The sequence below is a fragment of the Aythya fuligula genome, chromosome Z (genome assembly GCF_009819795.1).
Source record: "Aythya fuligula isolate bAytFul2 chromosome Z, bAytFul2.pri, whole genome shotgun sequence".
Classification (NCBI taxonomy): domain Eukaryota; kingdom Metazoa; phylum Chordata; class Aves; order Anseriformes; family Anatidae; genus Aythya; species Aythya fuligula.
This window is the reverse complement of record NC_045593.1, coordinates 83,861,283-83,877,779: the sequence shown is the minus strand read 5'-3', so window position 1 is coordinate 83,877,779 and position 16,497 is coordinate 83,861,283. Positions and strand designations below refer to the sequence as shown.

At 35.0% G+C, this 16,497-nt stretch overlaps 1 protein-coding gene across 5 annotated transcripts in view; it reads left to right on the top strand.

Annotated features, from left to right (window-relative positions):
• MCTP1 (multiple C2 and transmembrane domain containing 1) overlaps positions 1–16,497 on the top strand; it is a 314,126-nt gene that overhangs the window by 154,014 nt on the left and 143,615 nt on the right. For 4 of the 5 annotated variants that reach the window (XM_032205996.1, XM_032205999.1, XM_032205995.1 and 1 more), the window contains exons 4-6: positions 2,302–2,381; positions 2,944–3,052; positions 11,324–11,362. In XM_032205996.1, the coding sequence (XP_032061887.1) occupies positions 2,302–2,381; positions 2,944–3,052; positions 11,324–11,362 (228 nt within the window). The remainder of the gene's footprint in view (positions 1–2,301; positions 2,382–2,943; positions 3,053–11,323; positions 11,363–16,497) is intronic. The other variant, XM_032205997.1, reaches the window with a different exon arrangement.

The following is a 16,497-nucleotide window of genomic DNA, read 5'->3' as shown; positions in this document are numbered from 1 at the left end:
TTAACTTGAGAATTAATCAACATATGTGCCTAATTCTCTCATTTTTTTTCTTGTTCATGCCTGAACACAATGGGTTTGCTTATATGTTTTGTAATGCTTTGTGTTTTTTCTTTTTTTTTTTCTTTGTATTTTAACTCTACTCAGTATATCACACGTGAGGATGATTTTGTCATGACAGAGGCATCATCTATGCCAAAATATCAGATAGCTTGAGTTTAAATCAAAGTGAGGCCAGCAATGCTCAGAGTTAATTGCAGCAGTGCCATGAATATTTCTTAGTTATCCGTATTAGAAAGGAAACATCCATCTGTGTATGCATTCCATGGAATGGAAAAGCATTTTTCTGGCCCAAATTGTTTGTAGTGATCTGTTTCCAAATGGGATTGTTTATTTTGTAAAACAATGTAGATAGAAGTTAAATTCTAAAAATGTTACAGGAAAAAATACAGTTTTAGGGTTCTAAATAGGATACTTTGAGAAAGATTAGAAAATTAAGTCATACCTATAATTTAATTTGTCAGAATACTCAGCTCAGTATAAGTGTTAATCTGAAATAGCTGACAAAAACTGTAACTGACATACAAAATTATAGAATTTTTTAGTAGATAAATGTCACTTAATCAGTCTTTGAGTATGGCTCTGTATTGTAAGTTTTATGTGTTCTGCTCAAATAATTATAATTCTTAACCAGCACTTTCCTGCTCTTATTACTCGTAGGGATTTGTAATGAATAAACACATGCCTAGTACTCTAAAAGAGAGGAATAGATTCAAAGGCAGATGCTTACCCATAACTACCTATTTTGATTTGTTTATGCCAAATAAACAATTTTTTTTTTCCTGGAAAGTAGGCGTTAACAAGTATAATACCTATCTATCCATGTACGTACTATGAAAGCATTGTCTAAATATTGCAGTTTTTATAGCTCATTCCGGTATTTTAAGACATGGCTAAATTATACTAACTCAACTGTAAAGGTCCACTGGACATTTTCATCTTTGTAATTTGTAGGGTGAGAAAGCAAATCTATTCTGCAATAATAACAGAGATTTTATCATTCATTTTCCTTTCACGCCAGAAAGAAAGTGAGATAGAAAAAATATGACAGTACCTGCTCAGGTACTCAGGTAGATCAGTGCATATAGTGGATTTGTATATAAAAACGTATATTCAATCCTTTGTGTCCCACAGCAGTGCTGTAGCCACTGAACTATTTATTTGTGGATGATGAGTAGCTTTAACTGCTGGAAAGAGTTTCTGTAATGCAATAGTTGAAGTAGTTATATCAAAATCAAATGCCTTGAGTCCAGGCCTCTCACTTCTCAGTTAAATGTTATTATCACTAGCTATTGATGAGTATCATTCTTACTTAGAGCTGAAGGTATGTTCTAGTCCTTAGAAATTCTCAAGACAATATTTGACAAGAAAATCTAACTTACCTGGAAAATCTGATTTTGAAAATTGACATTTTCCAACTTTTGATTTCTGCAGTTTTATGTCATAACTTTTTTTTGTTGCCATACATCTTTTTGTTTTTTTTTTTTCCCTCCCAAAGCCATCCCTGAGTGATTTGTTATTCTTCCTTCTGACTTGAGAAAGTATAATACATCTCAAATCATGATGCAACTCAATGTAATAGCCAGAGATTCTTGTCTGGATTTCAGTAAATTTCTCCAGGTGCTTTCTCTTTGAGATAGAGAGCTAGCAGGCAGCATTCTCACAGTAGTAGTAAGTGTCACTATTTTCATACGCATATCTATATTAAGTCAACAACTTAGATTATAATATTTCTAAAACTTAAAAACTTATAAAATCTTCAAAAGCCAGACTAATACTATTTTTTCATTCCTAATACTGTCACAAGTGCTGTTAATAACCCACTTTACACAATCATATCACACCTTTCTTTCTAAACTTCATAAAGTTCATAAGGGTGTTAATTCATGTCTAACAAATCAGTGATTCTCCTTGATTTAGTTTTTCTTTTGGTCTTCCTCTCGTTGTGCCTATGTTTATAAAAAACAGCTTTTCTCATTGTGCAACAGGTGTTGTTTTCATATGCGGTCTATTAGCTGTATATGTCTGTGTCTGTACATTATGCATTCTGACTTTTAAATAAGGAGTTTAAAAATTTACCTTGTGGACAGAAAGTTACATGATGCTTGCAATTATTTCTGATTTAACATGTGGGGAACATGTGGCTTAAATCTGTAAAAGGATTTTAAAGAACATGAAGCAGCAAAATTTCAAAAAAAAAGATTTCTAATGCTGGAAAATTCTTTTGTCTCCTGTGCATCATAGGTGTTCGACTATGACTTTGGACTTCAAGATGACTTTATTGGATCAGCATTTCTGGATCTCACTTCATTAGAATTAAACAGGTATGGCACAAACAAGCCTTTGGAATAATTCTGTACGTCTGTCAATTTCATGTTTGTGGAATTGTAAATAGAACCTTATTTTAAAAAATAATAATGTAAACCTACATCACATAAAACTGGCAGAAGGAAAACATTTAGTTTTAGGGAATTACTGTAGCATTAGCATTAATAATGTATTAACTGATCATGCAGAAAATTTGTTACAGCGTCTATAAAGAGATAAGTTTTATAACCACTTTACTCTTGTTCTTATTTTATTTCTGTCCACAGTATTACCACCTACTGCTTATGTTTATTTTTCTTCTTTATTTTATTTGTTTTTTTAATCCATTACCATTTTGGTTGATTTAATTACTTGAGCATGTGTAAGTACTTAACGTGGAGAAATAGCATTTAGTATTTATTTATGAGAGTGCAGTACTTAAAGAAATAAATAAGCTAAATTTTTGACATCATTTTCAAGTAGTTTCATATAAATGCAGATTTCTGTAATTGTAATGGTTCAGAAATGTAATTATCTGAAAGCCTGCAATCAAAACAAATACACGTTTTTCTCTTGCAGGCAAACAGATGTTACTTTGAGTCTGAAGGATCCTCATTATCCAGACCATGATCTGGGAAGTATATTGTTATCAGTTCTGTTGGCTCCTAGAGAAGAACAGCGAGAAGCGGTAATTGCAAATATTTTTATAAGTGTTATCACTCTTGTGACCCCTTTATGGTTAAATGACTTAAAGCACAAGAATAAATGATATATCATGAGATTAATTTGATATTTCTAGGCCTTAGAACAATGCTGAGCAGTGTTTCAGGTATAGTTGAGCATATTTCATCTGGGTTGGATTCTCACTGAAATGGTAGTGAGTGATCCAGACAGAACATAAACAGTCTGCAATTTCAAATAAAGCCAGTTGCAGATGAACAGTGGTGATTAATATAGAAGAATATCAATGAAACATTGGTGAAGAATTTTGGACCTAGTGCTGCCATCTCCAGATAAGATCTTTTAATGCTAATCTACACTGAAAAGAAAGAAACTCAAGGAAAAGTAGTGTTTCTACTTTTTGGCTTTTAGTGTTGAATCATTACGTGATATTTTTCAACTTTATTAATTGATTTAAATTGATTTTTTTTCTGATTTTCCGTGTTTATTGTAATTCCTTCATCAATCTTAGTTTTGTAAATTGTTTAGTTAGTGAAAATGCTTTCCTGTTTTGTAGATAGATCCTGTGGTGACAAATCATCTGCTGTTTGGATGTGTTTTGTTTTTAATTTTTCATCTGTTGCTTTTTCACTTAAGTAGTAATAGCACATTTACAGTAGTAATACAAGAGATGAAATCTTCTAAAGAAGTTGTAAAATAATCTGAATTCCTTTCACTTCAGAGAGGGGAAAAGAAGTGTTAATCTGATGAAATTTTTCATTCATATTCTGTGGCCATATTGCAAACAGGGATATGATCAACTTTATAGTTTTTGTAAAAGTATATACATTTCTCTAATGCTACAAGACACTGGTGTGACAGATAATCCTGTTACATATCTGACAAATATTGCTGTGTTGTGATACTCTTCTTTTTCCAACTTTTTCCCTAGTGCTAATTAAATAACCTAGTAACTCAGTAATTGGAGCTAGGTATTTTGTAATTGGTACAACAAATCACAGAATCACAGAATCACAGAATTTTCTAGGTTGGAAGAGACCTCAAGCTCATCGAGTCCAACCTCCAACCTAACGCTAACAGCCCTCCACTAAACCATATCCCTAAGCTCTACATCTAAACGTCTTTTGAAGACTTCCAGGGATGGTGACTCCACCACTTCCCTGGGCAGCCTGTTCCAATGCCTCACAACCCTTTCGGTGAAGAAGTTCTTCCTAACATCTAACCTAAAACTCCCCTGGCTCAACTTAAGCCCATTCCCCCTCGTCCTGTCACCAGGCACGTGGGAGAACAGGCCAACCCCCACCTCTCTACAGCCTCCCTTGAGGTACCTAAAAAGAGCGATAAGGTCACCCCTGAGCCTCCTCTTCTCCAGGCTGAACAAGCCCAGCTCCCTCAGCCGCTCCTCGTAGGACTTGTTCTCCAGGCCCCTCACCAGCTTCATTGCCCTTCACTGGACACACTCAAGCACCTCCATGTCCTTCTTGTAGCGAGGGGCCCAAAACTGAACACAGTACTCGAGGTGCGGCCTCACCAGAGCTGAGTACAGGGGGACGATCACCTCCCTAGCCCTGCTGGCCACACTGTTCCTGATACAAGCCAGGATGCCGTTGGCCTTCTTGGCCACCTGAGCACACTGCTGGCTCATATTCAGCCCACTATCCACCATCACTCCCAGGTCCTTCTCTGCCTGGCAGCTTTCCAACCATTCCTCTCCCAGCCTGTAGCTCTGCTTGGGGTTATTGCGCCCCAGGTGCAGGACCCGGCACTTGGCCTTGTTGAACTTCATGCAGTTGACCTCAGCCCATCGGTCCAGCCTATCCAGATCCTCCTGCAGAGCTTTCCTACCCTCGAGCAGATCGACACACGCACCTAACTTGGTGTCATCTGCGAACTTACTGAGGGTGCACTCGATGCCCTCGTCCAGATCATCGATGAAGATATTAAAGAGGACCGGCCCCAGCACCGAGCCCTGGGGGACGCCACTAGTGACTGGCCTCCAACTGGACTTAGCTCCATTCACCACGACTCTTTGGGCCCGGCTATCCAGCCAGTTTCTAACCCAACGAAGCGTGCGCCAGTCCAAGCCAAGAGCAGCCAGTTTCTTGAGGAGAATGCTGTGGGAGACGGTGTCAAAAGCCTTGCTGAAGTCAAGGTAGACCACATCCACAGCCTTTCCCTCATCCACCCAGCGCGTCACTCTGTCATAGAAGGAGATCAGGTTCGTCAGGCATGACCTGCCTTTCATAAAGCCATGCTGACTGGGCCTGATCGCCTGCTTCCCCTGCAAGTGCTAAAGGTGCAGAGTTTTGAAAACAAGTTTCTCATCTCTTGATTTTCTTTATGACATTCTGTTAGAAATTACCAAAAATAATGGAAAATAGTAATATTGTAAAGGAAGTTTATTTAAACTATATTTAATTTTTTTAACTATATTATTCTTTCTTTAAGCTATACCTTTGTGCAGGCAACTCAGAACAGTTCCTTGCAAATTTTCAACATAAAAGTGTTCATCATTTGACTTGAAAACATACTTGATTACATCATTGTTTTTATGTCTTTGAGTAAAAACAGCATTTCTGAGTCAGATGATAATAGCCCTGTCATTTCAAGTGATTTTGGTATTATCATGCTGTAATCTTAAATCGTGAAGCACAGAATAAATGTGCTTTGGTGTGCAAAACCATTACGTGGGCAGTAGAAGTTTGTTTCCTTTTTTCACCATACAGATAGAATACTTGCTGTGTCTTTCAGTCTTAAGGAAGAATATTATCACAATAATATTCACAAAGAGAGCTTATGAATATCATTGTTAAAAAAAGTGAAATTAAGACACAACAGTGTGACATGTCTTTCATATGGGTATTTGTTCAGTGAATTTAGGAACTGAATGTGCCATAGACTTGCTGGACAGCAATTTTTCACATGTCCAACTGACTGATGGTAATAAGAGGAAAAACTGTTTTTGTGCTGTTATGCATTTCATTGTTACCTTTCTATTTAGTAAGTTAATGCTTTTACTTTATCTGAAGTGACCTCTTTTTTTTGTTATTGTTATTAAGCTGTGGGTTTTTTTTGGCACTTTATTCTAAAAATGCTCAAGATTGACAATGCCCTGATTCTTAATCTCGAGTTTTCTATTTATTATTAGAAATCAGTCTTGCCAAGATATGGAACTCACAGCAGTCCTAACAAAGTTACAATAAAATTAGAGTACTTATGTCACAGCAAAGGAAAGATGACCAATAAGCTTAATACTGAATTGATGCATACAAATGTAATATAGGTTTAATAAGTCAAGCCACAATTACCTTTTACACATTAACCACATGTACTTGTACATTTGTTTATTAGATTTTATTTACTCTCTAAGGAGTAAATATATTGCAAAATATATCACTTGAACTGTCATCCTTGACTGTTTTTAAAAGGTCTTGTATAATAATGAGGATAATTTTTATTGAATTTAACTTTGTTGAGATCAATAAATTTTCAAATGCTGTGCTAGACGATCAAAGCTAATTCTTTTCTGCTATAGAAACATGTACTGTATAAAATAGTAATTAAGGAAAGTCCTACAATCCCAATCTATATAGTGTTCCATTTGAATGATTACTGCTTCCCCTCTATTTGGTTATCTCTGTATAGTACCTGTTGAAACTTAAAGATAGAAACATGTCAGGATCCTTAAATATGTTTTAATGACTGCTGCAGAGAAAGTGTGTTTTCACATTATAACCACTTTTTCCTAAGTCCTTCCAAATTTTCTTAAATCTTGTTGGTTTGATATTCCTATATAACCTACATTTCAAAAGTATATTTTCTTCTGAATAAGTTTCATTTGTTCAATTGATGACAAAATGTATGAACAGTTTACAGTTATATGAGTGGTGAAAAATGGTTAAATTACAAAGCTGAATAAGTCTGAAATTAACGGATAGCACTTATACATATTTCATGTACTTAAAGTTCCATGTTCTTAAATTATAAGTGTGCCTTAGGACCATTTTTGGGGAAAGAAAAAGAATAGCTTTAATGGAAGATGTATTCGCTTTCCCACATTGCTATAGCATAGAAGTAGCATTGTGTCTGACCTTATATTTTGGCAGCCCTGTAGTCGTAATTCAAACACCAGTCCTCTGAACAGTCCTTGCTGTTAGTGACGTATTGTTTGGGAATTTTTGCTGCAGATTAGACTTTCGAAGCAGATCATTTAGCTACCTGAATTGGAGCTACTGAGAGTGCTTTGGAGGTCTTACTGATGTGTAGATAAGGGTTGAATCTTGTGACAATACATTTTTTTGTATAGATAGAGGACAACTCTTAATAGCAAACCATTTTATTGGCATACCAAAATAGTGTAGGTTTGTATTACAAGAAGTGTCCTGTCATAGCAAGTAACAACTATTGACACTGTTAGCACCTGTGCTGGTTGATAAGATATATCAGTTGGAATTTCAGTGGACTAGTGGCAGAAAATTGGGGGCCTTATTGTGTGTTGCTTCCTGCCTGTGAGGGGGAGGTATTATTGCAAATCATTTTAAAAAGAAGCAGTTACTATGAAATAGTAATAGTTGATCATATTTTGGATGGAACTATCCTTTATGAAGCCTTGAGATGTGCAGAGATGTGAGAAATTTGGTATGGTACACAGATGAGCATTTTCTTCCTTCTTTCTGGAAGAAATTCTGACAAAATGCAAATTTTCAGTGTGCTGATAGATAAGATTTTCTTTCTAATTTATAGCTAAAAGGTCCCATTCCCTAAGATCAAAACAAACTCATCTTTAGATTCAGATAACTATTAAGAATATTAACATTTGCATATAACTATGTAAAATTATATTACTAACTGGAAGAGCTGAGAATTTATCACCAAATCCTGTTATACAGTGATAAGCAATGCTTAAGGAGTTTACAGTTTGTGTGCTTCCAGGAGAATAATATTAGACATGGTTTCAATTTAAAACAGGCTTTGTATACTATGTTCATAAATAAGAACACATTGTTTGATTTTCATACTGTGTTTTCTCAGGAAAAACATGCAGAAGTAGCCTGCAATTGTCTATGAGTACGGGCGGCTGAACAATTTAACATTTCTAGCAAATCTTTGCCTTCGGTGACCTAGTGCTTTTTCTGACAGCATAAAAATCGTAACTTTTCGAGTACTAATCTCATAATATAATAACATTCAAATTATGTACCTGAATAGATGTCTATTCTTATGAGTATTGTTGAAAGGAAAAGTCAGATTTGTTCTGACTTTTGAACATTCATAAATTGTGAATCAAAATCAATGGTTGAATTGTTCTTATACACCACAGAAGTAAGAATGTCTTTAGTATTCATGAATACTAACACAATTGAGTTGCAGTAGCACTAGTTCCAGTAATTCATTTGCATTTGCTTTGTGCTGTTAACAGTACTTGTCCTTTACATTAATATCACTCTTTGAATTACTTTGCTTTGATAGAACAGACAGTGTAGTTCACTACTGTAAACGAAGAAGACTTAAAATTAAAAAGTACACAAAAAGTATGTATATACAAAAATACATTAAAATCTATGAGCTCTACAAAAAATACTTTTATCTCTACTTGTAAAAATATGTTTATGATGCAGTCTCTTCTACCTTTTCCTTAATTTCTCCTTTTGAAGAATGTGATTTTAAAAAAGTCAGAACTAACAAAGAATCGGATTTTCTCTTCAACATGCTTGAATAAAGCTTGTTTTGTTTCTTTAATTCTGACAGTATTTACCTCTAAATACCTGTACATTATGCATGCCCGTGTGTCATTTATATTGCATGCATGCCAATTAAAAATGTGTATGAGATGTCTGCAAATTCTGTGCTTGGTGTTGTAACCATTGGTGCCGTGGTGCATGTTTTGGCTTTCTCTAGCAGAGTGCCGTCACAGGTTTTGTCACTGGAGAACTTGCACAGTGTCTGTGAGTTCCTTGGAGCTGCACGTCTGCTGTGTATTCTCTGTTTATAAGCCTAGGGCTTAAAAACAACTCTTGGCTACAGGGAATCAGAAAGTTGGGGGCTTGATCAGAACAGTGGCCTTGGGGCCAGTAGAGCTTGAGCACTACTGTTTGGCAGCTGCCAATGGCTTGAGTAACATAAAATGGAAAAAAGGAAGCATATGAGTGTTACTTGGATATTGCTCTTTGGTGAGAATTAAATTACAAATTACAGCATTTTTTTTTTTTTTTTTTTTTTTTTGCCTTAAACAATCAATCCTAAATGATGTCCTAAATGATGTTCTGTTTTGTTTTGTTTTTGCTTTTGACTTTTTTGCTTTTGACTTTTTTGCTTTTTTGTCAATAAAAATATTGACAATTTTAATATGCTGTCAATTTCCTCAATTTGCTTACTGTCTTAAATCTTACAGTGTAAAACTGTCAATCTTATAGTGTAAGCTTATTTTTGTCTTTTTAACTTTGCCAAAGGGATTATCATATAATAGAAGAAAGAATGACAGAAGGGGGGTCAGGCATGGAGTATTTTTGTATCACATAGTTCCATGTAGAGTAGACCATCTATCACAACCCACAACCTGTCCCATACTATATATTTGTTTTATTGGCTGCTAAGAATGGTTTTGATTGATTCATCTCAACCTGCTACAGCTGGTGATATTGCCAGTGCACTCAGCAAGTATGTCACATTTCTTTAGCTGCTGCACACACCTAACTTAACAAGGCTGAAATGATCAGACACATAGGTGTCTGATTCACATAACTGGGCTGAATCATCCTCCCTGCTCACAGCCTGGTCTGCAGATGTGTGGGATGAAGCAGGAAGCAGGAAGCAGATGTGTGGGAGGAAGAGAGGCACAAAGGTAGGTCAGACAGGATGCAGAAATGTGGTTACACAAGAAACGCTGCGGGCCTTGAGCTGCTTGCTCTCCACGTGCCCCTCTCATTCTGCCCAAGAGAATGGGTGAAGTGGCTTTCTCCAGCTTTGTAACAAATTTAATATCTATGAATATTTACCGAGGCTATGGTACCATTAACTTAATGGCAGGGCTGTTAAGCTATCTGACCATAGCAACTTAACAGTTTTCAGTTTTCCTCACCAGCTTTTTTCTCCTCCCAACAAACTGCATCTATTGTAACCAAATTCAGGATATTTTAAAAGTAGGGAAAAAACATATTTCATCCTGGCGTGTTTTGTTTTGTTTTGTTTTGTTTTTGCCCCTCCCCCCCCCCATTTAATTCTTATTTCATAGTGAGTAAATTAGACGCATTTCAAAATTTATTTCAGTCTGAACAACAAAGCATTTTGCAATAATTAATTAAAAAATAAGCATTGTACTTGTTTTTCATGATCTAAAGAAAGTTTAAAGAGAAATTAATGGCCTTTGATTTATTCTTGCCCAGTGTAAGCACAAGCTGAAAAACGTTGTTAAATTGCACAAACTGATTTCTCTGTATTTCCACAGAACTGCTTTAAGCAATAGTTGTGTTCACTGATAAATTGCCCACAGATAAATTATCCATCCTGACCCGTTTTATTTACCAATTAGAAGTCTGTTTCTCTCGACACTGTTTTCCAGCACGTTTTAACAGTACCAAGGTTTTACAGATCACTTATGTAGCAGGACACAGCTACTGTGATTTGTTGTTTTGTTGTTTTTTTTAGATTGAAGGTATGCACTTTTTTCTTGACCATACATATAATTTTAGCCCATGTGAGTGCTTATCAAAAACTAGAGCTATTTTTAATGCCATGAAACTAAATAGTAGTGATAATCTTAAAATTTTTGTAATAGATGCGTGTTGTCCAAGAATCCTTACATAGGGCATAGGGTTTATCTTTATGTGGCTATGCCTGTGAGCTAAACAGTAGTGTTCTGAAGAATTGGAGTACATTAATGTTTATAAGACAGTCATTCAAGGATGAGGCAAAATTGAATTCAGTATAAATAATGGCAAATTACTTTTTTTTTCCTTATCCAATTCTTTTTTTTTTTTTTCTTAAAAAAATAAATTAAATATATATATATATATATATATATATAAATATTTTTCACATAATGCATTGTCTCCAGAAATAAGAAATTCACACCACCCAGAGAAGTATACATGGGTGTGAACACTGCTGCTAGATGTCTGGATTTATTTTAGTTTTGTGTAGTTGTCGCTGGAGTGAGTGTACGTGTTGCTGCTTCAGTGGTAATTGTGGTTAAATGTGGATTGTCCCTTTGGAGAGACAGCTGGCCTCCTTTTCTGTATTTCAGAGGAAAGGTAATTAAAATGCTCTATTTTATTTTCAGACAATGCTAATGAGGAAGAGTTGGAAAAGATCAAGTAAGGTAACTTTTAGCATGTGGTCTTCTGGCATTTTTATTACAAGAACTTTGATGTTTTACCAGATATGCCATGCAGGACTTGTGACACAAGATTTATCATCTTCCTAATTGTGTTTTAATGAAATTGTTTGTATTCTGTCAAATCAAAATCATGAAACAGCTTAACTTTTAATGTAATTATTACATCATTCAAGTTTGTTGTAGCATTTTAGCTTGTCTTGGAAGTGATGTAGTAACTTCTGATAATGACAAGTAAAGGTGTTCTAACTCTTTTTTCTGATAGCTTTAATATCTCATGTATAAACAATTTCTTTTAACACTTACGTGTTAATGTTTAGAAAAAGTTCATGTCAGAGGGTAACTCATTTTCCTATTACTTATTATTATTACTGTTTACAATGCTTGTGTGAAAAAAAAAAAAAAAACATTCTGAGTGGCGGCTCTCAAAGATAAATTTCTCTGACTGCAGGACATGCACATATAGCAAAGAACAGTAGCCAGGTTTTCCAAGAGCAGAGGAATCAGTCTTCACTTTATACAGCTCTTTCGATGCATCTCCAGGCAAATTCAGTATCTGACTTTTTTACTCCTAGGAGTCATGTGAGTGAGAAAAAGGGTTAGTGTATATTCTTTTCGTCTAGGGAAAGGCTGGGAGATTCACTGTAGCAGAGTACATTCAGTCTTTTCTGGTATGTGTTTTCAAAAACATAAAGAAAACTTTCATGATTTCATAGCATTTTCAGGCTGCTCTTACTGAATGCTGTTATGCTGCTTTTGAGTTGAGTTGAGCCTTATTATTTATAATTAGAAATAATTTTATATATGAAAGTGTAAATAGGTTTAAATCCATAAGTCTTCATATGCATTGGTAGATTATTTTTTAAATATATTTTCGTGTAAAGGTGTTAAAATGAGAACAAATGAAATAGCTATAAAGGGTAACTTCATAAAATAAGTGATTTACTTTTCTAGCATACTGATGGACGAGGTCATAAGAGGTTATTGATAAACTGTGTTTTATGTACTGCTCACTTGAAAATACTCGCATGGTATTTTTAACCTTAAAAAAAAAAAAAAAAAAAAGAGCAGGGTTTATAATTCTTGGGCTCTGATTTGGGTTTTCACAGTTTGTTTCTGTGATACAGGATGGTATGTAATCGTTTCCTTTCTGAAATCTATGAAGCAAAGATAGTTGGTGATCTGGTGGTGTGTAATATTTTGCTTTCTCTTATGGCTTGTGTAACGTTTCCCAAAACACATACACAAGTTGCTCAAACTTCTACAGTTGTGAGGTTGGCAAAGGGCCTGGCTGTTTTGCACCCTGCCAGCACTGAGCTAAGTCTTCATCTGCTCAACGTATTGGAGGAGAGTTTGTAAAATCAGTTTAGGAAAAAATTGTCACAAACTTCTTTTCAGTTTGATGCAAATGTGAGCTTTGCTAATCCAGAATGAAAGGCATGTCATGATAGCTGGCAATTCTTCATAGTTGTTCACCTGAGTTATTCACCTGCGTTTTCCTTTGTTACATTCATTTGGCAACACTTAATTCAGTAGTCACCATTTTTGAAAAGGGGAATATCAGAAGATTTAGCAAATAGCAAATACATGAATTTAAATTTTACTTTTTTTTTTTTTTTTTTTTTTTACATTTATCTCAGCTAAAGTCATACTTTCGCCTAAATTTGTAATACATGTATAATGTGTAATATGCATTGCTGTGCTTGTAATCGATAGACTGAAGTCTTCCAGTTAAGCCACAGAACTGTGTGATAAACTGCACTGTTTTTTTAATTAAAGTCACATTTGATCTAATCTGCTCATTTGCCTCGTAGGACTCTTCCAGAATTCCAAATCCCTGAACTGTTTTTAGGGGGGAAATAAATAAATAAATAAATAATAAACATTTTATTTGCAAACAAATCTCTCAAAAAAAAAAAAAAAAAAAAAAGAGTTTTCTCAGGGGTGTGGAGGTGTGGAGTGACTGATATTAAATAAGGCGTCATTTGCCCATTTAAAAAATGTTGAGAGACAGGTGCTTAATGCTTTTAGACAATAAAGAAAGTTTCCTATTTGAGATCCTTCATCATGGGGAAGTATTTGTATTACATTTATGAGAGTTGAGAAGAAACTTTTTTTTTTTTTGAAATATTATAAATTTTCCATTTTTTTTAGCTTTCTGAAGTCTTTCACGTGACACTTCTAGGAAATCAATCTGATTTTGTACGTTACGATAGTGTACATTTACTGTTTTAAATTGATGTACTTTAAATCTAGATTTAAGACATAACAAATGCACACCGTTATCACATCACTATGCTACGAACGGCTTAACTTGCTTGTAACTTGAGCAGTAGCTGAAAAAGAACAGTAACTAATCTTCTGTGTGACAGTATTACACTGTTCATATCCTCACACACAATTACTTTAGATAAATACTCAATCTCTACTCCCAATTACTTCTCCCCTTCTGAATCCTATTGATGAAGTTAGGGTCTCATGAAATACCCAGGTAAATGAATCTCTGCACCTATATGCATCTATTTGTGGGTAAACATATTTCCAACCAGTGTTGTAAACATTTTTTAGTAGTGCTGCAAAAAAAATCTGCTTTTATTTTTGTGTCTTGTGGTATGTAGTAGCTTTGTTGGTTTTGTATTTGTTATTTTATTCTATTTCAAACTTTTCACTGTCATGTTTGCTTTATCTCAGACATACTCTTGATCAAAATTCATGAGACCTAGATGACTTCCACCTGTGTCTGGGTCAGAGGTAATAGTAATCTTTCACTGAATCTAGCAAAAATGAAATTCAAACAGTTTTGAAGTCAGCATATGCATCCTGTGGAAAGTCAAACTTCCTGTCTTCAGCAACAGGAGACTGCCAATGGTCTATTTTAAAAACCAAAGAAGACAAACCATCATATTTGTGCTGGGAAGGTACACTTTGCACTCTGTTTAGAATTTATTTATTTCATCCACCAGAAAACAGACGTTGCCTTAGAGCAAACTACTGGTCAGCGGTTACAACTTTGCAGGTATGACTCCAATGCTCTGGGAGACTAACTAGCTCTGCTTCTACTAGTTGCAACAGCATTCATTACTACTTCTGTACTAAGATTCATTATACCTCGAGTAAAGATGGGAATAGATTATTCAATATTTCATGCACTCTCTTGTGATCCAGGTGTTTGGTCAATAACCCCAATGTGGCCATGCTTCAGTTCCTAAGGTTCAGTTTGTTAGATATTCCATGTGGTAGCAGTCAAGGGCTACAGCAGGAAGAAAAAAAAAAGAAAAAAAAAAAAGGAAGGGAGGGGAGAAGAGGAAAACTATTTGTAAGGTCTGAATAGTCAGAGGCATTCATTTCAACCAAGCAGATGATTTTTTTAAGCTTCCACCAGCTTTTTCAAAGGAAAAAATGAACAGCTTTGACCTCTGTCAATGGGTTTTCCTCTTTGTGCGTGGAACCTGATTTTTTTGGCTTTCTTGGTACTCCGTGTTGATCACACAGTTTTTCTTTAGGGCAGGTTTTTCCTTTTTTTTTTCCTTCCCATAAAGATACACACTTGTCTTTCTCTTTATGGGAAGACCTCCTGGGTTTTGACCTGCATCCTGGTTTCCCTTCAGATTTTTTTTTTTAACTGAAATTATTCTCCATACCACTTAGCTTTATATGCTTCTTCACAGGCTTCTGCTACCTATGAAGTACTCACTTTGCTTTTTTTCTTTCATTTCTGGCAATGCAGCTTTCTTGCTTGCTCTTGTTCTTTGGTTTGAGGGAAACAAATTTCCTTTTCTCTTGCTTTCTAAACTTTCTGGATACCAGATATGTGGTAAAACATCATTGTCTAGGATTAACAGGAGCACAGAAAAGCCCAGACTTGCCAGAGAGGTGATTTATTACTAATAGGTAACACCCACCTTGACAGTGAGATGGTTAGTGCTAATTGCTGAAGTGATTTCCATTAGAGAAACCTTGAGGTGAAAGCTAAACAGGTGATGAGAAATAAAACATTACTTTTTTCAGCATAAGCCAACACAGATGAATTGGGAGGAGCTGTTTTCTGCTTTTTGCTATGCTTATAAAAACATTAGGAAAAAATTAGTTCTGGCTTTTTATTTACTTGTTTCCCTCAGCACAGAGGCTTAATCAGTCACTGAGGAAAGGATACGGGAAGAGCCTATTAAAAAGTTGGCAGCATAAAAATGAGTTAGGAATATGCACATATTACTCTCCTTCTTCTCATTTTATATTCTGTTCAGTACAGTGCTGTCAAACATAACAACAAAAAAGTTGCCTCTTTTATTAAGTACTTCCTTTCATTTTTCTCTTAGCTTCTAATGATGAAATTTAATTTATTTTGTCATTGCCTTTACTACCAAAATGTTTCTAAGATATAACCTTACTGCTTCTAGCACTTCTATAATGTGGAGTGGTGTTTAACATTGAAATCAAAAGCATAAATTTGTGATCAATCAAGCTGTAATTGTACTTCACGATCACTTTATGTTAAAGCAAATGTGTTTTTCAGTCAAAATTAAGGTCTTTTGTTTGTTTGCTTGATGTTTTTCTTGGTTATAGCTGGGAAAAGAGAAGAGTCTATATGCTTCATTAAGAAAAAAAAAAAAAAAAAAAGTTGGGTATTTTGTAGTTGTTACCTCCCACTACAATGCACTGACTTTTCAAGCGGCTCTCCTCGCAAAGAGTTAGTTATTTTTATAAAGATTGCTTGCTTGTTTGTTTGTTTGTTTTTAGAGATAATCCTACCTGCATTTGACAATTAATCATTTTCATTAACCTTTCTTTGTGCCACTCTTTCAAAGAACATTTCATGTTATTTTGAACAGACAGACTTTTCTGCAGAGAATCTGAAGGTACTGCTAAATTGGGTTCCTTTCTCTCTGATGCTGTACAATTTGCTGTATTTATATTATATATCATATATATATTATTATATTATATATTATTATAATATATATATTATTATATATGTATGTACAATTTGCTGCAGGAGGTTAATTCAGAAGAGTGCAGAGGATAGTGGCGTCAGGTAGTGTGTTTATCTGTACCTACAGGATAATGTACATAGAATTTGCTTTGAAAATTTTATCCTTGCTGCATTCCATGTGAGGTGAAGG